A 25,937-nucleotide genomic window follows, 5' to 3' on the forward strand; every position below is an offset into this window, starting at 1 on the left:
TTCCAACAAACATAGATGTTATTTACTGCACGTATGCTGAGAAAATGGTACGAAGGCAGTCGTATTCGTTTGAAGAACTCGCCCCGCGAGTCTTACAATCTAGTCAGTCCATGAACCCAAGATTAATCCGGCATCCAGTTAGTCGTACCTACGATGATCCTCCCTGGCCCTTTACCCCCGGCCAGGAGAATAAAAGCCTGACGAACCCCCGAATCTATCCATCCATCTTGTCTACGACGCCACTAAATCAACTAGAATTCCTAGAATTCCTAGATATCCTAGGACTCTTACGAATTTGACGAATTCGCCCTAGTGCAACTGCCCTACGTTTCTTCGAGATCTCCCGTCCCTCCCAAAAACTATGCTGTCCAAACCAACGAAGAGACAGCACCTCATACAACTTCGGTCTCTTCTTCCGGTACTTAGCCAGCATCACTCGCAGCATGTCCATGCAATCCTGGGACAACTTTGCACTAATGGGCAACTCCTCATTGATAATGCGCATCCGCCGCTGCCTTAACTTCCGCATTCTCCTAGCCCGCTCCGCGGCATTACTACCTTTGTTCCAGCGGACAATTCTCTCAATAGTCGGGTCCCAATGTGGGTCTTCCCAGGGCGCGAAACCGTGTAGGACTTCGTAAATGATGCAGCCGAGTTGCCAGATAGTGAGGTGGCGGACGTCGTGGCGGAAGGGGATCAGCGTGGTGTCGGAGCCCAAGCCGACGTTATTGTGCTCGGGCTTTAGTAGTTCCATAGCGAGCTCAGGTGTCATGAACTTTTCGTAGTTGGCGATGTAGGGCGTACTGCTTTTTTGGAAGTCGCCGTCGCGCAGGCCGAAATGAACAAGGCCGAGGTCGATTAAGGTTGTCTGTTTCGTTTTTTGGTTTCATAGGAATTAGTAGTTAGTTTTTTTGGAGGGGTTTAGGGAGAGGGGTTTTCTTTGTGAAATGGGCGTGTAGGGAGGGATTTACATTATGCTCATCATCGAGTAGGTAGTTCACGTGAGAGATGTCCGTGTGGCAGAGTCGCATGTCATATAGGTATGCTGTTGCTTCAAGCAGTTGAGTTGCTATCATGCAGGCGTCCACCTCCCTCGCGTCAGTCTTCTTGTCTGTAACAAGACTAGTTCCACTCTTCGGGTTCAACATGAATTTGTACCAGACGGACGTTGGGGCATACGGGTCGTAACGCTCCTCACGGACTGCCTTGGTTTCTACAGCTTCCATCACCGTTGCCTGGTATTTGCCGTGGGAGTAGACGGAGTCCAGAGTCGGGAACCGCTTACAGCCATCCGCGAGCAGCAGAATGTAAGCCTCTGTTGGAATGTAGCGGAAGTGATGCGGCATTGGGTAGTATAGAGGCGCCACACTTGGAGACGTGGCGTTTCTCAAATCTGTATTGACAGTTGATATAGCCTCGGCCTTGATTGCGTATAGCTTTTGACTGCCCGCACTTCGGGGGTCATGTCCTAGAATTTTGGGTCAGCAAAGGGACCAGAACCAGGCCACGGAGGCTTACGCTTATGTGCCAGGAAGACGACGCCATAGGCTGTGGATCTGCGTTAGCTGGGATTCCAAGGGCACAAGAGGGTTAAAATCCCATACTTCCAATCCCCAGAATTCCCCGAAGTACAAACTCGTCGAGAAGTGTGGGACAGAGATTGGCGCGGTACTCATCAGGCACATAGACCCTGCGTCGAGCTTGAGACCGGATAGTAGATCCTCCACTGCGTACGTACTGCTGGTATCTATAACTGTCTGTCCGAACTGTCCCGTATAGCCCGTCAAGCAAGTGCGTGCATTTGGAAACCTCTGCTTCCCCTCTGGCTTGCATGCTGGCGTAGTAGCGTCTTGAGAGTACCTCATGAAGAATGGGATGTTCGGCTGACAGCAGGCTCCCAGGCTGTAAGAGATCGTGGATTACGGTTGCCAGACTCGACTTCCACGCATACATGTGAGCCCATCGACGCTGATGCTCTTCAGCATTCACAAGATGAGCATGAGTCAGGACCCCGGCGAGGCAGGCGAACTCCTGGCTCCAGAGCCTCTGATTTCCGGTGTTGGTTGCCATTGCGAGCACATCAGGAGGTGTCGACGCAGGATTTAGGGGGTAGCTATAGTCTTCTCATAGCATGTTGGGGAGAGGCGGGCTTTTATAGTAGTGGAGGTAAACTGGGAAGCCTCAAGAGCGCCACGAATACTCCCGACAAGAGGCTACATCGCGATTCCTCGGTGGCTTCTTTATATCCACGGAAAGAGCCTTTGTTCTGACTGGGCCGTTGTTGAAACTGAGGACCAAGGCAGCTGAGAGAAAGAACTCGGTATGAGAGTAATAAGTTATTCGGACTGTTCCAGTCAGGAACATGCATGTGAGACAAAGGGACGACGCCTATAACCCTACTACGGGATCAAACGGCACAAGAGGCACCCCTTTTTTTTTTTCTTGGTGTAATTTTGAGAGAGACCCTAAATGGACCAATGACTTCCGCAATAACGGCCCAAAGGGCTATGGACAGATCACATGGAGGCGACATAGTTACTGTAAGGATGTACGTGCTGCTTAGAGTTTAGCTTTTCGGTCACCCGGGGTTCTTTCAACAATCATGCTTGTAGTTGTGGAGGGGCTTTCAGTAAATGGAGATGCCAGGAATTTTTCATCCTGGAAGTTGTTATGTTCCGATATAGATTCTATAAGTCATGGAAGGAGGGTGTACTAAGACTGAGCATCCAATGAGGGCCGCGCAACCTGCAGGTCGGGCCCAGCTGAGGCCTGGAGCGCCTGCAGGTATTCGCCATGAGTCACTGCTGGTCTGGCCTATCATCAACGCCGGCTGTCGTTCTCAACATGACTAGCAAAGGAAGATGACGATATCTTTGGCCAGGGCCCCTAAAGGAGGGGGAGAAAAAGTACCGTTTCCTGGAGGTGATAGTCATGATAGTGGTGATCCTGCTACTGCTGCTGGTGCCGGGCCATCCAAGACGATAGAGCGGAATTGACCATTTCCACTATCGCATGCAGCACGATCAGCATAACAAGAAAAGAACCCATGACGTGCAGCATTTGCTGGAGACTTCCATACGTTTCTGTATGTAGGGGAGTGGATTGATCCACTCTACTTCAATGACAGTGACGGCCACCAGAACTTGTCGCTTTGAATGAGACGGACAGACGGCGGCAAAGGGGGGTTTGGCTGCAGAACCGGCGCATCTATGCGGCCAATCAGGCTTGTGGGAACTAGAATTTCATTGTTGGGCAACAGCGCTGAATGGTGGTTAGGCTGCAGCGATGTTCGTCCTGGACTGTGAAAGCCTGGGCCTGAACACAGTAACAAACCCGCTAGCCGGTCGGCCACATGCAGGTAGTGTGCACCATGACGGCGGCCTTGCTTGTTCCTTTTTCTTCATCTTCCATCTGATGGTCTTGCTCATCCGTCATCGCCCATCCAACATCAGATCAAACGATTTGCTGCCGCATTGTTACTCCGGGCGGTAGTTGCTCGTCGTCGCACTGGGAAGATGTTGGGTTTTCTTACTTGCTGCTGCATCGCCCCATTCCATTGCGGCTGAGGAAGGCTGCCTGCGATACGAAGCCCGGGCAAACACGCGGCCAGAGAGTCAGTCAGTCAGTCGCGAGCCCGCGACTACCGACTATCATTCAACCAGAGGAGGGGGTGGATATAAAAAGACGCAGGCCAAAGGGGCGAATGACAAGGCGCCAAAATGGGCCCAGGGCAGTTCCCCTTGCCCATGCCCGGGCGATGTCGCGCCCTGCTAATTCCGTCTTGCGCAGCGATAGGAGGAACCTGCGCGCTTTTCCCCTGGTCCTTTCATTTCGAGGGCGCATCATGATTGAACGATTGTCATGGTCACAAGCAAAGACTCCAGTAGCTCCGCGACCATGATATCCCGAATCTTTTGGGGTTGGATGGTTGCTTCTGCTGGGCATGCAGCTTTCCAAACCTAATGGCAAGGCAGAAAAGCACCAGGGATCTTCACCTCCTGAAACAATCTTACACCATGGATATTTGCCGGAAGTCCGTCGACATTCAAAGAGGCCAGTTGACCCCTCCATGGCCATGGCCCTCCCTGGCGCGTTCGGAGATATAAGGAGACTATACCTGCTCTTTGCCCTTGACCCCGCTTCCCCCATTTTCCGTTTTTTCCGATTCCCATCCCATCTTCCAAGTGTTTTTCTGTTCCTGCTCGGCTCCTCTGCTCCTGCTTCTGGCTCATCTAGTAGCTCCCTCCGTTCTGCCTGAGGATTGTTGACATACTTACGGGTCCCCCGTGGCCGCATCCACTCGGTCCCCAGCTGGAGTAGAGTCTTACAGTATGGCGGTCATCAACCAAAACAACAACCAGGTGCCCCCTGCGCCTCCTACTCACCATCCACCTATGCGCCCAAATGAGGGCATCCGTGTGGCACAAGCGGGCCCACCGCGCCCCATGAACCCGGAGTATTTGGTTCATCAGATGGGTCGGCTCAATGTTCAACCGGAGAAACCCCCAGCTGTCAACAATCCAAAGCCCAAGGAGACCACTGTCGTTGAGGATATTGATGCTCGTGCCCCCTTCTACTACCTGGGGTACACCTTCTTCAAGGCCGATGCAGTGCCCGGGCACAAGTCCACCTGGAACCATGTGGAGCGGACCAAGATGAACCTCAGCCAGTCCGACCTGATGAAGCTGGTGCACAAGCGAACCAAGAAGATCCCCATCGCGGAGCAATACCAGTCCCTGTCCAAGGTCAAGCGTGCGCATGTGGATCAGCTGATCAGCGAGCTTAGGAAGAGTGATCCCCATTTCGAATGGACCTGCGTCTATGTCAAGGAGGACGAGAAGCCATTCAAGGGCAAGAACTCCCGGCGAGGTGACTATGAGACGCTCTCCGTGAACGTCGTCATCATGAGAAAGGCTACAGATCTGGTGTTTCCCAAGATACCTGTCGACGACCATGTGGATGTGGAGGCCCTTCCTAACCCCCAGGACCGAGTGCCAACTCACATCCACAATGATCAATCCGGCCAGGGACCCAAGGGGTCGTCTAGGAGCATGCAGCCCAGTGAGCCACTGGTCGGGCCTACTATCCATCAGGGACCAATGCCACCGGCCATGAACCATAGCCAGCAGCCTCTGCCTACAAGGTTCCATCAGTCACCTCCCCATCAGCCCCCTCCTCAACTTCCTCAGCTTCCTCAGGGATATCCAGGGCCACGACCACATATGACCCAGGGGCCTTGGCCGTGGGTGCACGGGATGCCAGCCGGTATGCACCCACACCACGCTCAGCCAGGCATGCCTGTCTCTACGATGCCTGCTCCTACCATGTCTGGTGCCGCGATGTCTGGCCAAGCCAATGTGCCGCACATGGTGGCGCAGCCGAATGGCCTGCGAGGCGTCCACATGGCGGCCGGAATGTTCCACCACAGGCAGGGATTCGATCCCCGCGCCCATTTCCCCGGCCAACAAGAGACCCATCCTTCCGACAAAGCTCCTGCCCCTGCCCCTGCCCCTGCCCCAGTCCCAGTCCCAGCTCCTACCACTACCCCCGCTCCCCCGGAGACCAAGGCCGAGAACGTCAGGCCATCCACGCCGGCGGCAGATCCCGAGCTAGAACTGGGACTGGAGTCGAGTAGTGTGGGGGACGATGAATCCGTGTTCGACTTTGACGACGACAGCTCCATCACCGATAGCTCCGATGAAGAGCCTGAGCTGGAGGATAAACCCCAGCCATGGCGCGGCAGTCTATATCGTCGACACTCCGCCCCCCGAGCTAAGCATGCGTACCGCACTCATTATCGGAAGCAGCCCCAGAAGAATGGATCGGACAGCAAGACCAGCCGGTCAGGGTATCCCAATGGCTGCATTGACGTGGTGCCTGCGGACAGTAAGCATGTCGACCCACGCAGCGAGGGTACAGTTAGTGCTGGTGGCGGTGGTGGCAGTGGTCCTAGTCAAGAAGTGAGCCGGCCAGCGCGAGACCGGCCCAAGATCATCCATGCGCCAGTGAGTACCGACGAGTTGGATTTGGAGCAACTTCTGGCCGAGAGGGCTGAGCGGTTCCGAGGGGGGCGGGCCCGGCACGATATTCGGGCGCGAATACTGGATGACCGCGAGGCCCGATTGGAGCATCGCGAGCGGATGGTGGAATACCGCGCCCGCGCGCTGGAGGAACGGGAACGCTTGGACGAAGCATGTTACCTCGGACGACGCATGTCCCTGCGCGAGCCGGGCACCTTCTATGGTCCTCGACGATATTACCTTCCGGAGGGGCTTCAATGATCGTGCAGGGACCCTGAGGTTAGTCACCAAAGTAGTTAGACTGGGAGCGAGTTAGTGAGAGGGGATGAAGGGGGAATCGCTTCATTGTTTTTCCCTGGGAAAGTCAGTTAGTCTACCCAGTGGATTTTCGGGTATTTGCATTTTGGGATCGGGTGAAGGAGGGAGCCAAGTGGGTATCTCATAACGTCATGGGGGAAAGACAAAAGTCCATCGGAAGCTGCAGTTCAACCGCACCCACCCACACACACACATAGCCTGAAGATTATGCTTATCCTTGTGCAATAGCAATGTTATATTATAGGGGGATTGTCACGCGCCGAGTTACCCATTCCCAAAGAACACACCGAGTCGATGGTCGTAGAGCTTAGCAGTAGACACTAGAGAGATGAGAAGAAGAAGAGGGGAGAGAGAGAAAAGAGTTGCCAGCTCAGCGCGAGTGACTTATCGATAAGCCCCGCCCGGGTCCTCTCATTAACTGAGAATCACTGGGTTACTAGTAGTTAGTAAGTAGTAACTGGTCATAGTTAGTTAGTAACTAACTAACTAACTGGTTACTACTCCGTAATTAGCAGTGCTGGCAAGCTGCTCCTCTGCCCCTCTCTCGGTTCCCCAGCGTCATTCATCCTTCCGGTTCTTCTTCTTCCCTTCTTCTTCTCTCTCTTCCTCTCTTCTTCTTTTTCTTCTTCCTTTTACCTACTTACTCTTGACTCACTTTCTTCCATAATTCCCTTCTTCAGACACTCTCCCCGTCTTTTCCAATCACACAAACACATCTTCAAAATGCCTCGTCAATTTTTCGTGGGTGGTAACTTCAAGATGTATGGCAACCCCTCCATCCGCTGCCCCGCCAGCTCTCTCCCAACTACTTCAGTTTCCTCCAACGAGCCTGTTGGCTAACAAATAGCTTCTGCGTTGCTCCGACACAGGAACGGTACTGCGGACAGCATTACCTCCATCATCAACAACCTCAATGCCGCCAAGCTGGACGAATCCGCCGAGGTGGTGGTCTCTCCCCCCACCCTCTACTTGCTCCCTGCTCGCCAGGCCGCCAGCGACAAGATCGGCGTGGCCGCCCAGAACGTCTTCGACAAGCCCAATGGTGCTTTCACCGGTGAGATCAGTGTCGAGCAGCTCCGTGATGCGAAGATCAACTGGACCATCATCGGTCACAGCGAGCGCCGTGTCATCCTGAAGGAGAGCGACGAGGTAGGTTTACCCCGCCAAAATATCATGCGGGTTGGGCTAACCATTACCCCTCCCATTTAGTTCATTGCCCGCAAGGTCAAGGCCGCCATTGACGGTGGTCTCAGCGTTATCTTCTGCATTGGTGAGACTCTTGAGGTATGTGGAGTACATTTTCTTGCTGTCCCTCATTTTTTTTTCTTTTTCTAAACATTGCGACTACCCCTCTTCGAGCTCGCGGTGACCCGGTGAGATGAACCGAGACTAATGCAACCCCCCAGGAGCGTGAGGCCAACAAGACCATCGATGTTGTCACCAAGCAGCTCAACGCTGTTGCCAAGGAGCTCACCAAGGAGCAGTGGGCTAAGGTTGTCGTCGCCTACGAGCCCGTCTGGTAAGTTTCACTATTGAATTCGTCTGGTCTCGTAGTCGCACGTGCGCTAACCCCATTCAGGGCTATCGGTACCGGCAAGGTCGCCACGACCGCCCAGGCCCAGGAGGTCCACGCTGCTATCCGCAAGTGGCTCGTTGATGCCATCTCCGCCGAGGCTGCCGACAACACCCGCATCATCTACGGTGGTTCCGTCAGCGAGAAGAACTGCCGCGACCTGGCCAAGGAGGCCGATGTCGATGGTTTCCTGGTTGGCGGTGCCAGCTTGAAGCCTGCCTGTATGTTGTACCCTTTCTTTTGGTTCATGCGGTTTGCTGATTATTTTACTCCAGTCGTCGACATCATCAACGCTCGTCTGTAAACAATTAAATGATTGATGGACATGTGATATGATATCCGAATCCCAATAGGTGGGGAAATGAGCCCGGGGACTCTGCAAACTCCATCACCGACTGCAGAGCATGAAAAAAGTATATAAAGGAATTAAAAAAACGAATCTATACCAATTAACCAAATAAATCCAATTTGAATACCACCATATACCATCAAATTCCCATACACCCCCTTCTGTAAGTATAGCTCTAGATCACACTATTTATTACCTAGTAAATTCGCAGTATAATCATAGCACATATCATATCTACATCCGCAACCCCCCACTCCACTCATATAACCATTCATTATAGCTACTATACACAAGGATACAAGGATCACGACGAATACGACACCGAAACCCCCACCCCCGTCCAATACGACTTCTTCAAACCCCCCGACTCTCCACCACCGCCACCACTCTGCCCTCCAGCAGCAGCAGCAGAAGAAGCATACGACGAAGAAAACGAACTCGGCCCCAACCCCACCCCAGCACTAACCAACAGCTCCTTCACCCGTCCTTCCCACAACAACCGCACATTCCACGACTGATCCACCCGGATCTTCAATACGGATTCGTTTTCCTCTCTCTCCTCTTCTTCCCGCTTTCCATACGTATGGCCCGCTATATTATCCTTGATGTCATTAGGAGGTGTAGATGTAGATAGATGATGAGGATGAGAGGAGAACGTCTCGCGGATCTTCCGTCGCGCCCATTCTAGGCCATCATCGTCATTATCACCATATGGGTGCCGATGGCGGGGTTTACTCTTCCGCCAGAGTTCGCACCCCGCTACCATTTCGCTTTCCCAGCTGTAGACGTTGAAGCCGAAGCGGGAGCTGAAGGCTAGGTTGGGGGAGGCGCGGAGGGAGTACGTGGTTGAGAGGGAGCCCGTTAGGGGGGTTAGGGTGAGGGTGAGGGTGTAGGGGAAGGTGGAGATTGGGGTGTTTGTGTTGCTGTTTGTGTTGGTATTGGTATTGGTGGTGCTGGGTGTTGATGTTGATGTTGATGTTGAGGATGAAGGAACATCCGTAGCAGCAGGTAACGTGCTGAATCTCAGCCCCGTCGACATGCCAATCAACGATGAGACAGGGGAGTAGTATGCCTCTGCACCAGCAGAGAGAAGCGATAATCTTGGCGAAGACCCTGAAGCAACAGGGTCCCGGGGATCCGGGCCGAAGTTCCATAGCCCGCGCCAGCCAAAGAGGGCATTATCCGTGCTGAAGAGGTATTCGTTATTGAATTTGCCCGTGTTGTGCGAGAGTTGCGCGAGGAGGGACGCTTGCGGGGCGGATTTGGAGAGCGGCGGGCCTCGCGTCGAGCAGACAGCGAGGGACAATTGCATGGTCGGGGAGAGGCGGCGCAGGAAGAGGGCGTTTAGGGTTGTCGGGGGAGGGAGATGCAGGGTGGCGTGGAAGAGCGTTGCCTTCTTGCCGATGGTGGCTTTGTATACGGCGTCATTATGGTTGAGGTCGTCGTTGATGAGGATTGTTTCTGCGATGGGTGTGATGGGCGCTTGAACTTGGCGGTAGCCTGGGGAGAGCTTGCGCAAGGGAATCAGGGCACTTCGGCTAGGGGCGTGGTCGAGAGGGACGGTGCTGAAGAGGTAGGAGACTGAGCCGTCGATGAGGCCGACGGTGCCGAGGGTGTAACTTGTTGCGAAGTGCGGAGTGGAAAGGGAGGAGATATGGACGCGCAGACGCTCGGGTGTGGAGAAGTCGAGAAGGGCTGTGCTTGAGTTATCAGTATGGTTTTGGATGTAGATTGAGAGTAAGACAGTCTGGTCTGCATACACTGCGCAGTGGCTGTCAGCGACGAGTATGAATTGTCGCGGTTCCAATTCGTCGCCTCGGCGAAGGCGAGTTGGATGTAATCCATGAAATCGAGCATTGTCGGTGTCGTGCGGAACCAATATAATCAATTAAGTAGCCTCAATAGTGAGACCCATCCAGCACAAAGCAGCCCACCATTAACGGCCTGGGCATGCAGAAGAATAATCCAGAAGATCGATGTGAAGCCGATTGAAGATGAAGCCGATCAGCTCATTTCCCCAAGCGGACTAGGGCAGATGGGCCACGGATAAGCCGCGCGACAACAATAATCCGGGCGTTATCGACAGCCGCAAAGAAAAAAAATCATTGGATCTCGAATCCACAATTTCCCGCGCCGGCTCTTGCAATTACTGCCATCTTCAACTACTCATCTTTTCCCTTTTTTCACCTCATTTCCCGGCTGTCACTTCCTTGTCACAAAACATTTAATTTATCACCATGCCTCGTTCCAAGCGTGCCCGCGTCGTGCACGAGTCCAAGACCGTCAAGAAGTCCCACAAGGAACAGACCCGTCGCCTGTACGCCAACATCCGGGAATGCATTGAGAAATACGACCACCTGTTCGTCTTCGGCGTGGACAACATGCGCAACACCTACCTGAAGGATGTCCGTACGGAATTCGCCGATAGCCGGTTAGTCTTTCCCTGCATTCATTCCCCTCGCCTATCCCCAAAGATGCCCCTCTCCCCTCCAACAAACTCTAGAGATAAACTATGCATGTAAACTAACCTACTTGAAATAAACAGTCTCTTCTTCGGCAAAACCAAAGTCATGGCCGTCGCTCTGGGCCACACCCCCGAAAACGAAGCCGCTCCCAACCTCCACAAGCTCAGCCCTCACCTCACCGGCGCCGTCGGTCTTCTCTTCACCTCCCGCGACCCTCAATCCGTGACCGACTACTTCGAGTCCTTCCGGCCTCTGGACTTCGCCCGTGCCGGAACGGTCAGTACCCGGGCGTTCACGATCCCCAACGGCCAGGTGTATTCGCGGGCTGGAGAGATTCCGGCCTCTGAGGACGAGCCGGTCAGCCATACCATTGAGCCGGAGTTGCGGAAACTCGGTGTTCCGACTCGGTTGATCAAGGGCAAGGTTATGTTGGAGCTGACGGAGGGTCAGGAGGGATATCCTGTTTGCAAGGAGGGAGAGGTGCTGAGTTCGAGGCAGACGACGTTGTTGAAGATGTTTGGCGTTGTTATGGCTGAGTTCCATGTTGCGTTGAAGGCTCATTGGACGAGGGAGACTGGCGAGGTGGAAATTCTGGCGAAGGATGAGGCTGGTATGGAGGTCGATGGGCAGTAAGCTTGAGGCATGATATGCGGATTTGAAAAAGTTTCGATTCGGTTTTGTTTAGAGTTGGGTTGCTGGTGGTGGTGGGTTGTTGGTGTTCGGCCGTGGTAGGTTTTCTTCTGTTATGAAGTAAATCTACCTATCTTGACTTTGAAAAAGGTCCGGCCTGATACCATGAACCTCCCCCCTCCCCACCCCGTCCCCTTTGATGATGAGATCCCCTGGGCATCTTTGGAGTTGGGTTAAGGCGTTTTTCTTTTCCATTCTCGTTTCAGTTTCGACTCGTGTCTCATGTCTGATTCGGTATATACTACTTATTCTGCTTCAGTTGATGAGCGTATGACGGACATACCGATATGAATAAACCAATCCGAACAGTGACAATAGAATACATCTCTTCCTAGGACTACCGCTAGTACTAATACCACCTTCCGATGATGGGCAATGAGGTGATGGGATATTTACATGATGTATGTGATATGATATGATATGATATGGCATGGCATGGGACCGAATACTACCCTGGATATATCATTACCTTCATTTACTGCCTGCCATCTGTGAAGCTCCCTGGCAGCCGGTCATGACTGTTGGTCTTTTTTCCTTTCTTTTTGACGAAAACACCCTACCTGATCTTCTTACCTGAACGAAACCCAGATCCCAAACCATAAAAGCTCCGCCTGTGAAGACAAAGTTGACTAACTAAAGTACATACTTACCCCTGAAGAGAAGTAGCGGCCACACCACGGGCCAAGGAAAAACGACATGAGGAAAAGGACACGAGTAGTAACAAAGACAGTAGAGAAAGAGAGAGAGAGAGAGAGCATGACAGGGAAGAGGTGTCCGTAACAGCGCGTATTTGTCTGCTGCAAACGGTGGAAATCGACCTTCCGAGGGAAATTGCGCCTGCTCCAATGGAAGATGGATATCTCGTAAACGTAACCAGGATTACGGAGGAAAGATGCATACGGAGCACTTCAACTGTTGTGAGTTAAAAGGTGGTTGAAGCCCGATATAGCACGGAGCTTGACCCTTATTTGACCTTGCCTTACCCATTGCTGCAACGGGGTATAACAAGAGAAGGACCAAGTTAATGATACCCACCAGCAAACCGTCACTGAACACTGGAATGGGGATATCCTTCGCGGACAGTGGTTCAGTATCTTCTTTTGGCACGGGGGTCATCATACGAATCATCTTCATGGTATCGCTTCCGCCCGTAGTCGTCGCCCCGGCCTCCGTACCTGTCACCACGATCGCGGTCGCGTTCACGGTCACGGTCACGGTAGCGATAGCTATCCCTATCACGATCCCGGTGACGGTCACCGTCGCGGTCCCGATCACGGTCTCGACGATCGCGGTCGCCAAACCCGTCCCGTGGCCTGATGGGTTCTCTGTTGCTGCCAGTAGCGCCACGGCCCTCACGCTCAGGTCTGCCGCCGCCAGGGGGACCACCGAACCCACCGCTCCGGCCGCCTCCCGGACCTGAAGGGGCGTTGGGGGGAGCCTGTCCACCGAATCCATTGCGACCACCTTGGTATCCGATACCTCCACGGGGTCCACCAAATCCACGGTCATTGCGGAATCCTCCCTTGAAACCACCTCTGCCACCGCCACCGAACCCACCCCGGAATCCACCACCATAGCCGCCGGGACCAGAGGGGGCGTTGAAAGAGCCAGGGCCGATAGGTCGAGAGGGTAAGGCCTTTGTGTAACCACGACCTCCAAGACCACCACCAAAGCGACGAGGCTTCCATCCCTTGACTGTACGACCGCGCTCGACATCTACCAGGACACGGCGGTCCTTAATGCGGATACCATCTGTTTCCTTGTAGGCAGCTGAAATCGTGACAAAAAGAAAACTAGGTTAGCATCAAGAAATTACGGGGATTCGATACCAGTCTGAATCCAGAGTGACAGGCGACTAGATCTGTAGCAATACCTTTCATATCCTTTTCGCGCTCATAGACAATAAAAGCATATCCCCTGTGTGCTTTCTTCGAGCCCTTCGGCGTTACGGTGTCTTTCACGATGCGAATCTGAGAAGATGTCAGTGATGCGTGTAACCCATCGAGCCCGCTCGGCCTGTGTGACTGTACCCGTTCAATGGGACCGAAACGGCCAAATTCCCGTTCCAGGTCCGATTCCTTGACATCGTAGCTCAGTCGAGCGACAAACAGCGTTTTGAACGGATCGCCTCGTGCTTGTTGGTCGTTGGTTGGCTCATCTGCAGCAAGTTATCAGTATTAGCACGGATATAACCCAGAATAACTGCGATGATCATACAACTCTCGAGGCCTTCCGTCAATTGCTTGTTAAGGTTCTCTTTCTTCTCCACCTTCTGGCGCAATTTGCGCTGGATCCAGCTTTCCGTAGGCGTATATGGGATCTCTTCCTCGTACTTCTTCACCTCAGGAAGAAACTGCGCAATACCACCGATGCTACTCTTCTTGCAGTCTTCCGGGGCACGCTCGATGGGGGTGACATAGCGCAGAGGCGGGCGAGGTTGGAAGAGGGCCAGAAGCGGAGGGGGGAGCTTGTCCGTCATGTTGTGCCCTCAGCCAGTGCTCTGAATAAACTTGAAAATTAATTCAGGGCCTTCAGAGACATCGAGGGATGAAAGGACGGGATGGAGAGAGGAGATATGGCAGTCTTTTGTCACTTGGTCCTAGCAGTGTTGGGGGAGTTTCGCGTTCCTCCCGTCAGGTGCTTGTCTGCATCTGGAACCGCTAGTCGCGGTAGCCGAGCTTGCCGCAGCACCCAATGATAGTCCCGTATTGGAGGCGGCCCTGAAAAGTCCCCGAAGGTGTCCCTCGAGATTGCTGAAAGTTGTTGACGCCTCCGCTGTGAACATACAATCCAAGAATAGCCGCAATGCCTCTACAAGGGATCCGGACGGTTACGGCCGCTAGAGTATGTGTTTCTTACTGGATGCTCATTCGCCTGTGCTCCTCAGACTAACCTGATCCTCCAGAACGGTGTCGGTGCCTTTATCCTGCAATGCAAGCGGTTGGATTTCCACTACTGTGACTGGGCTGGTAGCTCCCGGGGGATGGTGTATGTTATTATCTGACCTGTCGTGAATGATTCTTTTTTTTGAGTTGGGGAATACTAATGCTTGTCTTCTCATAGTGCTTACCTCAAACACCACCTTCCTGCCTTCGCGAAAGCAAACCCTCAGATCGAAATCCGGGTATCGCCGCGGCCACACAAGCACCCCGTAATCAAGGGACACTACATCAACGGACGGGAGAAGGCGGTTTGCGTGCGGAATCTCGAGCCTGAGCAAATAGGCAAGAAGGCCGATCTGCTGAAGCAGGCCAGCGGAGAGAAGTTGAAGCGCACCAAGAAGCCCGTCACGAGTATCAACGAGAGTGTCAGAGGCATCTGGTCCCCATACCACGGTGGATACAAGTCGGTGTAAAGATTGGGAGATTGTGCGATCATACGGTGGTGTTCTTTTCTGGGTCAAATATCATTTCCTATTCGATGTATTATGGGTTACTTCATCTGTTTTGTGTACCTGCCTTTTGCGAACCCCGACTCTGTCTTTGTTTGAACGATATGTATCATATGTACAGAATGTCTTTATTTGATATCTCATGAAATGGGGCGCTCCCTCCCCGTATGCAGAAAGGTAATTATCACGAAAGCACGGGGTCATTATTCACATGCTTGGTCCCGACCAGAACCACCACCCTATAACCAAAACGCTCTCTATGCCATAGAGGTAACCACGAACATAATCCCAGCCAACCGAAAACAAATGCAATGAGGGTATCAAAAAGTCGCTCGTCGTAAAATCCCAAGGTAAAAGTTCAGAAAGGAAGTGCCGCCCCTTACGCCACCATCATCACATGCCATTACAGTGCAAACGCCAGAGATGATATGCAGCATCATTACAGGTAGATTTGAAACATAGACTTAGGCGAACTCACGGGCTTTCCGCAACCGAATACCTGGCATTTAGAGAAGGGCTTCGCTTTAGAAGCGTTCTTTTTCGCCTTCGACAGCGATCGATTGGATGCACAATCGCCACAGTACACCTAGGGTCGGGGTTAGAATGAGAACCAAGAGTATTGTCATACGGGGAATACCTACATGTCCACATTGCTTGACCACCCATATTTGCTGTTTGGTTTCATCACCGGTGCCCAGCTCCATATCACAATTCGGGCAAACAACCACATCGTCCTCTGCGACGTTTCGAGTGAAGCCCTCCGGTGGCGGACTCGGGGGTTTGTAGGCATTTGCAGGCGTCCTTTGTCGTGTTAAACCCGTCAGTTGATAATCAAGTCCTAACGGGCCATCCACGTCGAGATTGATCGTCAAATCTATGGCACCCGCGGGGCCATCCCCAATCCAGAATGACTCTACATCACTCATTGGAGGATGTCTCCGAAATCCTCGAAACGATACGTCTGGCCTGCCATGGTTTTCGAATCGTACAGGCGGTCTCGGAGATCGAAACTGTAACATCTGCTGCCACAAGCTGGGCATATAGAACCCTTCATTGCTGCGCGGCGGGGGCGGAGGTGGTTGTGGCGGCGGCGGCAACTGTGGCCGCCTCACGGTAGCTCCGATAAACTCGACTTCGGGGCTGCTTGGGGGTTGTTGTTGTTGTTGGTCATTATCGTCGATGTCTTCCTCCAAATCAACCACTTCCGTAAGGATATCTCTGGGAAACCGGGGAGGGCGCGGTCGAGAAGCTTCGTTCGTTGTACGGGGATCTTGCAACGACGAATTTTGTAACGGTGTATCGGGCTCATCGGTCAGGTCTATCACATCTTCGGATGGCTGGGATGTTGCCGGTCGGCGGAGGTCGAGGCCGTCTCCGGGGTACCGCCGAAGTGGTGGCAACGAAGGCCCCGGTGTTGCGGAAAGGGATGATGAGGATGCTTCGCCGGATGGACGTCCTGAGGAAACTTCGGATATCTCACGATGAGTTCTCTGGACGTTGGAGTCGGGCGTTAGTTGAACCTCCAATCCCTAGATCTGGCATGGGGGATAGTACCCCGCCTCCATGAGGAGATTCGAGGGAGGACGGGAGATTTGATACGAACCTTTCTGGGGCGAGAGCCGACAAACAAGACACCCGAATCGTCACTCATGGTTGCGAACCCAATCCGCAAGGGAAGACGACGGTGTTGGAGGAGAAGAGAAGGTGGAAGAGGGAGCGAGGACGAGGAGAGAGCGTTTGGATGGTAGGGAGAGGGTGAGGTAGTAGTGAGTGATTAACAGCCGGTGTTAGGCCTCATTTGCGGTTGGTGGAACGCCATGCTTAGTCGTGTTAACGAAGTGGTCTGGGTCCGAGTGCCCTGCGGTCAGGAGTGGCATGTCTCCGGTTCACTTGCTTTTGCCTCACTGAACACCGTGGGTTTGTCCAGCATGCCACTCTTCAGTGAACGGATGAACCCTCGGGTAGTACTATTGGTACTAGTAGTAAGAGTTCAAACATAGTTCCTCCAGGATAATTTGTGGAAATTCAGAGCCAGGCCGAGTGGTTCAGTTGCGGAGGGGAGCCAAATATATTTTCATAGTATGTGATGATGTTCTCGCCGACTCGCCCGGCACCCCGATCAATGCGTGAATGACTTGTCACCAATTGTCATAATAGTAGGAGGTCTGGTGACAACTCAGATCTGCTTGTTTTATGGTCATGGATATTTCCGTTATAATTCGGATTCGTTACTATTGCCGCCAGGTGGCTTCTTCCTTTATTCTTTGGGTTTGGACTGACAGAAAAACAAGACGCCGGTGACAAAAAAGAAACAACAATCAAAAGTAGCACCGACAGCTAGAAATACAGAACAACAAATGGAATTTTCACTCCGTATCCATAAGTAGGTATCATTATTACTGTGCCGTCAGCTCCGTCACGCCTCCCTCGCTATTCAACGCCACGATAGTCTGGGCGGCAGAGCCCCAAGCCGCCGCAACCGCGGGCACCGCGCTCCGCAAGGGCTCGGACCACGACTTGGATGCCTTGGTGTATTGGTGCACCGTCAAGCCGCTAGGTCCTGCGGTCAGAAGGAACTGTCCAGTGTAATCCCAGTTAATCGAGTCAACCTGACTGCCCGTCTCCAGAACCTTGCTCTCCTGTGCGCTGCGGAGATCCCAAATAGATACGGTGGTCGAGTTCTCGGTAACCGCGGCGAGGAAGACACCGTTCTCCGAGAAGAAAAGGGATTTCACAGGCCCAGACATGGCGAAAGTGGCAGCGGACGCGCCGGTCTTGATGTCGAAAATCTTGATTTGCCCGTCCACGCCACCAGCAGCAACCAGGTGACCATCAGGGTGGATCTTGACCGAGAGAAGAGCTGAAAAAGAAAGAGAAGTCAGCCATGCCCCACGTTTAGAATCAATCGACGGGCTACTTACATGCGTCACTGAAGATCTGAGTGATCACTGAGTTCGTTGTGAGGTCATACAAAACATAGCTCTTATCAGCGCCGACCGAGGCAACGATGTCACCAGTGGCATGCACGGCAAGCGCCGTTGCGGCACCGGCATGGGAGTTGAAGTTGGCGACCTCATTGCCGTTCTCGAAGACCTTGACAGAGCCCGTAGACGATGCTACAATAGCCTTCTCGCCTGCCCAAGCGGCATCGGTGACTGGCCCATTTGCCTGCAGATTCTGAACGATCTGCTTCTGGGAAATGGAATAAATGCCAACGGCGCCGTCCGCGCCGCCGATAAGTGCCAGCTCTCCCGACGAGTTAACGGCAAATGTCTTGCTGCCGGGGTAAAGAGGCTTGGAGCTCTCCGTAGGCTTGTATGTGGAAATGGCCTCGGCCGTAGCCCAGCCTTCCGGAACTGGGCGCTTACGACGTGTCTTGGACAGCCTGTAGATCGTTAGATATGCTGAACACAGTGAACCCCTATACATAGCAACTTACGATGCCTGTGTGCTCTCAACACGTGCCAGAACGGCCTCGGGCAAACCGGTCGAATCAACCTGCATAGCTTCGCCACCGGAGGCAGCAGCAGCCCTCGCACCGACGGTGACCTTGGATAAAGCATCGCGAGCCTCGTCTCTCTCTTTTGTCAACCGAGCAATCACGCGAACGGCGGCATCGTGCTGGTAAAGCGCGGAGCTCAGTTCCTGGCGCGTCTGTGCCAAGGTCTGTCGCAATGTGTAGGTTTCTAGAGCCAGGGCATCCCATTCTTCTTGGAAAACACTGAGCAACGAAGGAATGGATGTGAGGGTGGGAGGTCTGGGGCGAACGACGCGCTGGGATTTGACATCAATGAGGTCGTCGGTGGAGAGCTCTTCTCCATTCACGGGGTCCTTTCCATTCTCCGCGATGTAGGCTTCAATCAGTCGCTTTTCAAAAACGCTGCCTAGTCGAGCATTAGCCGCATTACGTCGCATCGATGCTTTCGAGGTTGAGACATACCGCTCTTGGGCGAGACGACGGGCACTTGCGGTGCCTCTCCCGAGACTGTTGCACATCAGTCATCAGTAATTGAACTTGCAAGAGCAATTCATTGCACGACTTACTTGCGCAGAGCATGGTATCTGATGTATGTTGGTTGATGGAGGACGAGGTTGGTTCGACGCGAAGCTTGCGGCTCCTCTGGACTTTTCGACCTCGCCCAATGCGGATTAGCGCACTGCAGCCCACTGATTCCTTGGCGGGCCAGCCAACCTCTTTCTATACCAAGTCGCCTTCTGTCATTTGCTCATAACCAATTTAATTATATGTGTATAGCTTGCGAGCAAGGCACGTATACTGCACCGCTGTACTGCAGTTGACTGGGAATAGTTATATACGAATGCACTGTGCATGGAGTCCTACTAAGGAGCGTCACGTCATACTGCGCCCATTCACTCGCTATTGAGCTGCTGTAATATCAGTTCTCCTATTTCCTTGACTGTATATAGAACAGAAATCGGCTGACAGTCACACTGCGGCTGACCAAGCCATGTCATTCAAATCCAAGGACCTCGCATATGGTACGTTGCTCCGTCTCCGCTTCTCAGTGAAATCGAAGTAACAATCCTTCAGAGGCGAAGGAGCCTGCCTTCTTACAGAGACTCAAGAACCAATACGGGAATACCTCTGGTCGCCTCGAAAGACCCATTGCGCGGCCACGGAAACCGAGGGACGACAACGACGACGATGGCCCTACCTACGTTGACGAAGAGAGCAACGAAATTATCTCCAAAGAGGAATACGAAGCCTTAGTGCGTGGCGAGGATAACAAGGATACCGAGAACTCCAATGAAGATACAAAAGAGCCTGGGACGGGCGAAGAAGGTAAATCGAATACCCAGGCTGAGGCATCTGTCTCCAAACAGAACGTGGCCGAAATAGGAGGTCCACGGAAAAGGAAACAGGCCAAAGTAGTCGGAGAAGACAATTCTACCGAAGAGACCGAGAAGGTACAGAAGAAAGAACCAAGCAGTCGAAAACCGAAGCAGAAGAAGAAGATCAAGCTATCCTTTGATGATGACTCATAATGACAGGATATGAGTCGTTTTATACTACAATAATGATACCCTATCATGGTCAGGAAGAGATTTTGTATCGCTTCTTAAGCTTCTTCCCTTTCCAATTTCTGGTAGATACATACTTAGTTAGGATGATGCCATAGAATGATGACGATGGTTGAACAGAGAGAGTATAGCACTCGGGTCCGTTGTAGTCATAAATCGCAGCAATTAATAATCAAGGATTCGAACCTATGGAGATCATGTAAAAGAATCTTCACATTTACCATATTTACCACATCTCCTGCTGTCCAGGTCTGGCGTAAACTTCACTCTCAGAATCGGAGGGACAGGCAACTTCTTCGAGCTTGACATTTCCCGCGACGAGTTTTTCTTCCAGATTCCGCAGTTCGCGGCACGGAGACCCAACGAAAGAGCAACTTTCCGGCCTGGCTTTTATCTTGGACCCTGGGAGCTGTTTGGCAGCACCAGCAATATCCCAAAATGCCTGTCGTTAACGTGGATGATCTCGTCCGTCTGCAACGGAGGCCCGATGACATCCGGAATGCAAGTTACCCCTCCATCCCACTTTCTTGCGGATGCCGTCTTCCATCTTTCTGTCAGCCTTCACTAACTGCCATCACAGATCTGCATTTTAGCTCACGTCGTATGTACTTTTAACTTGTCTCATTCCATCAGACTACATCCCCTTAGTGAATTCCTCTCCACTCACACCCATCTAGGATCACGGTAAAACTTCCTTGACTGATAGTCTGATCGCCACCAATGGCATCATCTCACCAAAGCTGGCGGGCAAGATCCGCTATCTGGACTCCCGTCCGGATGAGCAGCTCCGAGGAATCACGATGGAGTCTTCTGCAATTTCGCTCTTCTTTTCCATGATGCGTCGTCCTGCTCCCGACGCTGCGCCCGTGGCAAAAGAGTACCTGATCAACTTGATCGACTCGCCGGGCCATATCGATTTCAGCAGTGAGGTGTCGACCGCATCCCGTCTTTGTGATGGTGCCGTAGTGCTTGTGGATGCCGTAGAGGGTGTCTGCAGTCAGACGGTCACAGTGCTGCGTCAAACCTGGGTGGAGCAACTCAAGCCCATTCTAGTTATCAATAAGATCGATCGACTGGTTACGGAGCTGAAGATGAGTCCCGGCGAGGCTTACTCCCATATGAGCAAACTACTGGAGCAAGTCAACGCTGTTATTGGTAGTTTCTACCAGGGTGAACGGATGGAAGAGGACCTTCAATGGCGAGAGCGCATGGAGGAGCGCGCTAATGCATCTGCTGCTCGTTCCAAGAAGCAGGAGCAAGATGACGAGCCTACAGCAGAGTATGAGGAAAAGGACGATGAAGACCTCTATTTTGCGCCAGAGAAGAACAACGTCATCTTCTGCAGTGCTGTCGATGGTTGGGCTTTTACGATCCGTCAGTTTGCTGCGATCTACGAAAGAAAGCTTGGAATCAAGCGCACTGTCCTCGAAAAGGTCCTCTGGGGAGATTACTATCTCGATCCCAAAACGAAGCGAGTCTTGGGTTCGAAGCACTTGAAGGGTCGTGCTTTGAAGCCGATGTTCGTTCAGCTTGTCTTGGACAGTATTTGGGCGGCATACGAGGCTACAACAGGCACAGGCACAGGAAAGGGGTATGTTTAACCGATATATACGTGATGTAAGCCTGCTAATCTGGAACAGTGACCCGACTTTGTTGGAAAAGATCACCAAGTCCCTGAATATCAACATTCCGCCATACATCCTGCGGTCACGCGACCCCCGCAATATCATGACCACGCTGTTCTCGATGTGGCTGCCTTTGTCTACGGCCGTGCTGGTGTCTGTTATTGAATATCTTCCCAGCCCGCGAGCTGCTCAAGCAGCTCGGTTGCCAGCATTGATTGAAGATTCTCCTGGCTCCCAATTCGTGGACTCCAAAGTGAAGGACGCCATGGTAAACTTTAAAACGGAGAAAGACGAGCCTGTCATCGCGTATGTCAGTAAAATGATGTCGATCCCGGAGAGCGAATTGGGATCGAGCAAGAAGCGATCTGGTGGTACCATGTCGGCCGATGAAGCCCGGGAGATTGCTCGCAAGAAGCGAGAAGAAATCGCACGAATGCAGGCGGAAGCCAACGGCGACCAGACAGATGACTATTCTCGCATAACATCTGCCTTCGAACGCACTACTATATCGGATGATCAACCCGCCGAGAGCGAGGAGAAGGAAGATCCTGAACATCTCGTTGGATTCGCACGTCTCTACTCCGGAACCCTTTCAGTAGGAGACTCCGTGTACGTCCTGGCACCCAAGTTCTCGCCAGAGAACCCGCACGCCAGCCCAGAACCCCAGAAGGTCACCGTTACCGATCTCTACCTGCTCATGGGTCGCAGTCTGGAACCTCTCCAGTCCGTACCAGCAGGTGTTGTCTTCGGCATTGGCGGCCTCGCAGGCCATGTTCTCAAGACCGGCACTCTGTCCTCGCAGCTCGAGGGTAGCATCAACTTGGCTGGTGTCTCTCTCAGCACGCCACCCATCGTGAGAGTCGCCTTAGAGCCCGTGAACCCAGCAGACCTGGGCAAGATGGTCACTGGTCTGCGCCTTCTCGAGCAAAGCGACCCTTGCGCGCAATACGAGGTTCTCCCCAGCGGCGAGCACGTCATTTTAACTGCTGGTGAACTGCATCTCGAGCGTTGCATCAAGGATCTCCGCGAACGTTTCGCCAAATGTGAAATCTCAACCGGCCAGACCATCGTACCCTACCGGGAAACCATCATTCACGCCCCCGAAATGGCACCTCCCAAGAACCCCGAGCTCGGAAGAGGCAGCGTCCAGGCCACCTCCTCATCCAAGCAACTGACCATGCGCGTCCGCGTGGTACCGCTCCCTGCAGCTGTCACGGACTTCATCTCCAAGCACGTGGGAACCATCAAGCGCCTGCAAACCGAGAAGCGCAGAGCGGCAGAGACCCAGTCCAGCGAGGAAGAACAACAACCTACCAACGGAACTACCACAGCTGAAAGCAACCAGCAAATGGAAGCCAGCGACGCCACCGGCGAGGCCCGCGAAGCAACATCTCTCTCCCTGAAGGACTTCAAGCAAGAACTCGCCAAGCTATTCGAAGACGAAGCAACGGACGACAAGGAACTCTGGAAGGACGTGGTCGAGCGGATCACAGCCTTTGGACCCAGACGTGTTGGACCCAACATCCTCATCGATGCCACAGAGGTCAACACCTGCGAGAAATTGTATGCCCCGTCCTCTTCCCCGTATCTTCAACTTCCCTCCTAACACAAACCTACAGCCTCCTCGAACAACACCAACAACAACCCCAAATCAACGCCGACACCAGCACCCGCGAAGCTCTCATGGTGCGTGACCTGAGCGACAAGATCGCGCACGCCTTCCAACTAGCAACAAGCCAAGGCCCTCTCTGCCAAGAGCCAATGCAAGGCATCGCCGTATTCCTTGAATCTGTCTCCATCAACACCGCCACCGCAGACGAAGACCTCGACCTCGGCCGCCTAACAGGCGAAGCCATCCGTCTTGTCCGCGACAGCATCACGCAGGGATTCCTCGACTGGAGCCCTCGAATCATGCTGGCCATGTACAGTTGTGAGATTCAAGCATCGAGTGCGTCCTTTACCCTTATTCCCCCAACCCCAACTCTCACCCCTACAAAATTACTAACCAGAATCGCCAAAAACAGCCGAAGTCCTCGGCCGCGTCTACGGCGTGATAACCCGCCGCCGAGGCCGGATCCTCTCCGAGGTAATGAAAGAAGGCACACCATTCTTCACGATCCTCTCCCTCCTCCCAGTAGCCGAATCATTCGGATTCGCGGAGGAAATCCGCAAGCGGACATCGGGCGCCGCGCAGCCTCAACTGATCTTTGCCGGCTTCGAGGCGCTAGATGAAGATCCATTCTGGGTTCCGGCGACGGAGGAAGAATTGGAGGATTTGGGTGAGTTGGCGGATAGGGAGAATGTGGCGAAGCGGTATATGGATAATGTAAGACGGAGGAAGGGGTTGGTGGTTACGGGCAGGAAGTTGATTGATGCGGAGAAGCAGAAGACTTTGAAGAAGTGATCATGATTCTTCTTTTGTTTTCTAATTTTGAGAGGTTGTGCTGGGGGTGGGGGTATAGATAGTTATTGTGACTTTTTGTTTTTTTTTGTGAAGAAGAGAAACTGAAAAGTTGGAATTGGATTGGATTGAATATTGCTTATATTATAGTATGATTGAGTTGACTACGAGGAACAAAGTATATGTGTATGTATATGATGTGCCCGTTGTATGTAATACTTCCCAATCCACAAAACATAAGAATCAGGAAGCTCTAAACAAAGGGTCGCAAAGTGAGTAAAGACCTTGCGCGAGTTACCATCCATCTACCTCACATGACAAACACAGCTTAGCATTGAAAAAGCCAAAGCCATGTATACTAAGGAGGAAACAATATGAAAAACAGGAATAAAATAACGAAACGGAAAAGCAACAAATGTAAGACGGTGAGTTTCATTTGTATCCTGCACAAGGATAAGTAAAAGCGGTTCCGCGAAGCGGTTTGGCTGTCATGCAACTAGCCAATGATGTGAGTACATCAACTGTTTGAAATATGTACAGTTATGTCGGGTGTGGTTAATATGCTTGCTCATTGGCAGTCATATGTGGTTTCGCGCGCTTCCGCGACTGTCTCCAGAGCAAGCAAGCTGTAGACCAAGTAGGAGCCCGGCCTGATCATAGTATGCGAGCGCACCGACCTTCAGGTGCTGCTGCAAGCGCCTGACTCCTTCGGGATCAGTCACACGGCCGATCCGGTACTCCCCTTGAGTGAGTGCCGTGGCAGCTAAGAGACTGTGTTGTTAATGATGAGCGCCATAGCCTAGCCTAGAAAACCAGCCATCAAGGCCGGACCGGGCCAGACACACGCTTCATACACAATTGCTGGTATCATCAATTCCTCTCATACCCCAGAGAAGGTTGACCGATCAAAACGGCCGGGCAACCTTCCTCAATTCCGCAACCCCAGTAACAGGATCTCTCATTTCCTTCCAGCTAACAGGGAACATCATATTACCCGACTCACTGCGCGCCATAACGACACCCAGATCATTCCGCGCCGTGGTAAGGTAGTAGAAGCTCTGATCACCGAGCGAGATGACGGTTCCGCGAACGATATCTCCAACACGGAACATCTCATCCATGACAACGCGGTCTTTCTCGACAGCACGTACGTCCTCCTTGCGAATCAGGGCCTGGAAGCGCAGTTCATCCGAGTTGCTATGGTTCTCCGGATTAGCCGCGGACGAGAGGATGGCTTCAATGTTGTCATTGTCCGACGCAGTCTGTGAGGGGTTGAGGGGCTGGGAGCTAGCGGATTCATCGAGCACGACTAGGATAGACACGGTGGCTTGTCGCTTCTGTACGCGAGTTACGCGTGCTAACACGACCGAGTCGACGGCGGGGAGGGTGTTGTATCTCAGCTTGGGCTTCCCAGTGTTGGCGGGTTTTGCGGACGCCTTGGTGCTGGGTGCAGGCGCAGCAGCCTTCTTGGGCCCTGTCCGGGAAACACTCAGGATGAGCTTTGCTTTAGAGCTGGGTTGTGCTTGATCAACGACCACGGGGCCTGCGATGGAGGCATAGATGGTTGCGTTCTGCACGTGGGTACCAGGACCGGCGGCATACGAGGCAATTGAAGCCAGGCGCTGGCCTGGGATGGCCAAAGTTGGTAGCGCAGTGGCCATTCCCGCGCTGCGTCTTACGGAGTGGGAAGATAGAAGGAAATAAAAGAAAGGCAGGAGGAGAAGAGGCTCGGAGAAGTCGAGCTTGCGTTGTTGACACGAGATGCTGGCAAAGCTTTTCATTTTCGGCGGGACCCAGCCTCGGTGCGGAACAACGACGTTCCCGGACAGCTAGCAACGGACCAATCAGGAGGCCTTTGTATACATTCTCTTGTGACTCGATTACTATGCGACAGACCGAATAGACAAAGTATTCTACAAAGATAGCAGTTATGATCATGGTATCAATATATTGCAAGTATAGACTCGAAATCCTCTAACGGTGAATACAGTATTATGCGCAGACAGAATTAATAGTCGGCACAGCGTCATCCCCAGCCTCGGAGGAGTGACTATAGACAACA

At 52.8% G+C, this 25,937-nt stretch overlaps 12 protein-coding genes across 12 annotated transcripts; 6 read left to right on the forward strand and 6 right to left on the reverse strand.

Moving 5' to 3' along the window:
- Window positions 1-101: 101 nt before the first annotated feature.
- Window positions 102-2,216, reverse strand: ASPBRDRAFT_230828 (Protein kinase domain-containing protein). Its single transcript, XM_067622002.1, has 4 exons — window positions 1,605-2,216; window positions 1,519-1,548; window positions 972-1,468; window positions 102-868 (listed from the first exon to the last, which is right to left on the reverse strand). The coding sequence occupies exons 1-4, from the start codon at window positions 2,068-2,070 to the stop codon at window positions 248-250; spliced, it is 1,614 nt and encodes a 537-aa protein (XP_067484450.1). The 5' UTR covers window positions 2,071-2,216; the 3' UTR covers window positions 102-247.
- Window positions 2,217-4,331: 2,115 nt separating this feature from the next.
- ASPBRDRAFT_24902 (uncharacterized protein) lies at window positions 4,332-6,281 on the forward strand (the record flags this gene model as incomplete). The annotated part of the gene is made up of 1 exon (XM_067622105.1): window positions 4,332-6,281. The coding sequence occupies one exon, from the start codon at window positions 4,332-4,334 to the stop codon at window positions 6,279-6,281; it is 1,950 nt and encodes a 649-aa protein (XP_067484451.1).
- Window positions 6,282-6,751: 470 nt separating this feature from the next.
- On the forward strand, window positions 6,752-8,259 carry ASPBRDRAFT_165916 (triose-phosphate isomerase TPI1). Its single transcript, XM_067619569.1, has 6 exons — window positions 6,752-7,099; window positions 7,208-7,487; window positions 7,548-7,622; window positions 7,745-7,857; window positions 7,918-8,132; window positions 8,187-8,259. The coding sequence occupies exons 1-6, from the start codon at window positions 7,062-7,064 to the stop codon at window positions 8,213-8,215; spliced, it is 750 nt and encodes a 249-aa protein (XP_067484452.1). The 5' UTR covers window positions 6,752-7,061; the 3' UTR covers window positions 8,216-8,259.
- Window positions 8,260-8,564: 305 nt separating this feature from the next.
- On the reverse strand, window positions 8,565-10,117 carry ASPBRDRAFT_190537 (mitochondrial distribution and morphology protein 10; the record flags this gene model as incomplete). Its single annotated transcript, XM_067620246.1, has 2 exons — window positions 8,565-9,955; window positions 10,021-10,117. 2 exons carry the CDS (start codon window positions 10,115-10,117, stop codon window positions 8,565-8,567), a joined length of 1,488 nt encoding a protein of 495 aa, XP_067484453.1.
- Window positions 10,118-10,497: 380 nt separating this feature from the next.
- On the forward strand, window positions 10,498-11,358 carry ASPBRDRAFT_190538 (ribosome assembly factor MRT4; the record flags this gene model as incomplete). The annotated part of the gene is made up of 2 exons (XM_067620247.1): window positions 10,498-10,691; window positions 10,806-11,358. 2 exons carry the CDS (start codon window positions 10,498-10,500, stop codon window positions 11,356-11,358), a joined length of 747 nt encoding a protein of 248 aa, XP_067484454.1.
- A 1,144-nt stretch (window positions 11,359-12,502) lies between these two features.
- ASPBRDRAFT_24906 (U1 small nuclear ribonucleoprotein 70 kDa) lies at window positions 12,503-13,894 on the reverse strand (the record flags this gene model as incomplete). The annotated part of the gene is made up of 3 exons (XM_067622106.1): window positions 12,503-13,185; window positions 13,232-13,573; window positions 13,633-13,894. 3 exons carry the CDS (start codon window positions 13,892-13,894, stop codon window positions 12,503-12,505), a joined length of 1,287 nt encoding a protein of 428 aa, XP_067484455.1.
- Window positions 13,895-14,220: 326 nt separating this feature from the next.
- On the forward strand, window positions 14,221-14,770 carry ASPBRDRAFT_24907 (mitochondrial 54S ribosomal protein mL43; the record flags this gene model as incomplete). Its single annotated transcript, XM_067622107.1, has 3 exons — window positions 14,221-14,259; window positions 14,303-14,403; window positions 14,479-14,770. The coding sequence occupies 3 exons, from the start codon at window positions 14,221-14,223 to the stop codon at window positions 14,768-14,770; spliced, it is 432 nt and encodes a 143-aa protein (XP_067484456.1).
- Window positions 14,771-15,245: 475 nt separating this feature from the next.
- On the reverse strand, window positions 15,246-16,457 carry ASPBRDRAFT_190541 (putative RING finger domain protein; the record flags this gene model as incomplete). The annotated part of the gene is made up of 3 exons (XM_067620248.1): window positions 15,246-15,392; window positions 15,448-16,296; window positions 16,410-16,457. The coding sequence occupies 3 exons, from the start codon at window positions 16,455-16,457 to the stop codon at window positions 15,246-15,248; spliced, it is 1,044 nt and encodes a 347-aa protein (XP_067484457.1).
- A 745-nt stretch (window positions 16,458-17,202) lies between these two features.
- ASPBRDRAFT_24909 (WD repeat PRP19 family protein) lies at window positions 17,203-18,863 on the reverse strand (the record flags this gene model as incomplete). The annotated part of the gene is made up of 5 exons (XM_067622108.1): window positions 17,203-17,666; window positions 17,728-18,191; window positions 18,246-18,690; window positions 18,747-18,791; window positions 18,851-18,863. The coding sequence occupies 5 exons, from the start codon at window positions 18,861-18,863 to the stop codon at window positions 17,203-17,205; spliced, it is 1,431 nt and encodes a 476-aa protein (XP_067484458.1).
- Window positions 18,864-19,275: 412 nt separating this feature from the next.
- On the forward strand, window positions 19,276-19,813 carry ASPBRDRAFT_114549 (DUF4604 domain-containing protein; the record flags this gene model as incomplete). Its single annotated transcript, XM_067616829.1, has 2 exons — window positions 19,276-19,306; window positions 19,359-19,813. The coding sequence occupies 2 exons, from the start codon at window positions 19,276-19,278 to the stop codon at window positions 19,811-19,813; spliced, it is 486 nt and encodes a 161-aa protein (XP_067484459.1).
- A 238-nt stretch (window positions 19,814-20,051) lies between these two features.
- ASPBRDRAFT_36413 (GTPase RIA1) lies at window positions 20,052-24,127 on the forward strand. Its single transcript, XM_067623497.1, has 6 exons — window positions 20,052-20,350; window positions 20,430-20,450; window positions 20,527-21,440; window positions 21,490-23,037; window positions 23,094-23,422; window positions 23,499-24,127. The coding sequence occupies exons 1-6, from the start codon at window positions 20,288-20,290 to the stop codon at window positions 23,876-23,878; spliced, it is 3,255 nt and encodes a 1,084-aa protein (XP_067484460.1). The 5' UTR covers window positions 20,052-20,287; the 3' UTR covers window positions 23,879-24,127.
- A 170-nt stretch (window positions 24,128-24,297) lies between these two features.
- Window positions 24,298-25,767, reverse strand: ASPBRDRAFT_36414 (exosome non-catalytic core subunit CSL4). The gene has a single exon (XM_067623498.1). The coding sequence runs from the start codon at window positions 25,654-25,656 to the stop codon at window positions 24,781-24,783; it is 876 nt and encodes a 291-aa protein (XP_067484461.1). The 5' UTR covers window positions 25,657-25,767; the 3' UTR covers window positions 24,298-24,780.
- Between the last annotated feature and the right edge of the window lie 170 nt (window positions 25,768-25,937).

The sequence above is a fragment of the Aspergillus brasiliensis genome (assembly GCF_001889945.1).
Source record: "Aspergillus brasiliensis CBS 101740 unplaced genomic scaffold ASPBRscaffold_1, whole genome shotgun sequence".
Classification (NCBI taxonomy): domain Eukaryota; kingdom Fungi; phylum Ascomycota; class Eurotiomycetes; order Eurotiales; family Aspergillaceae; genus Aspergillus; species Aspergillus brasiliensis.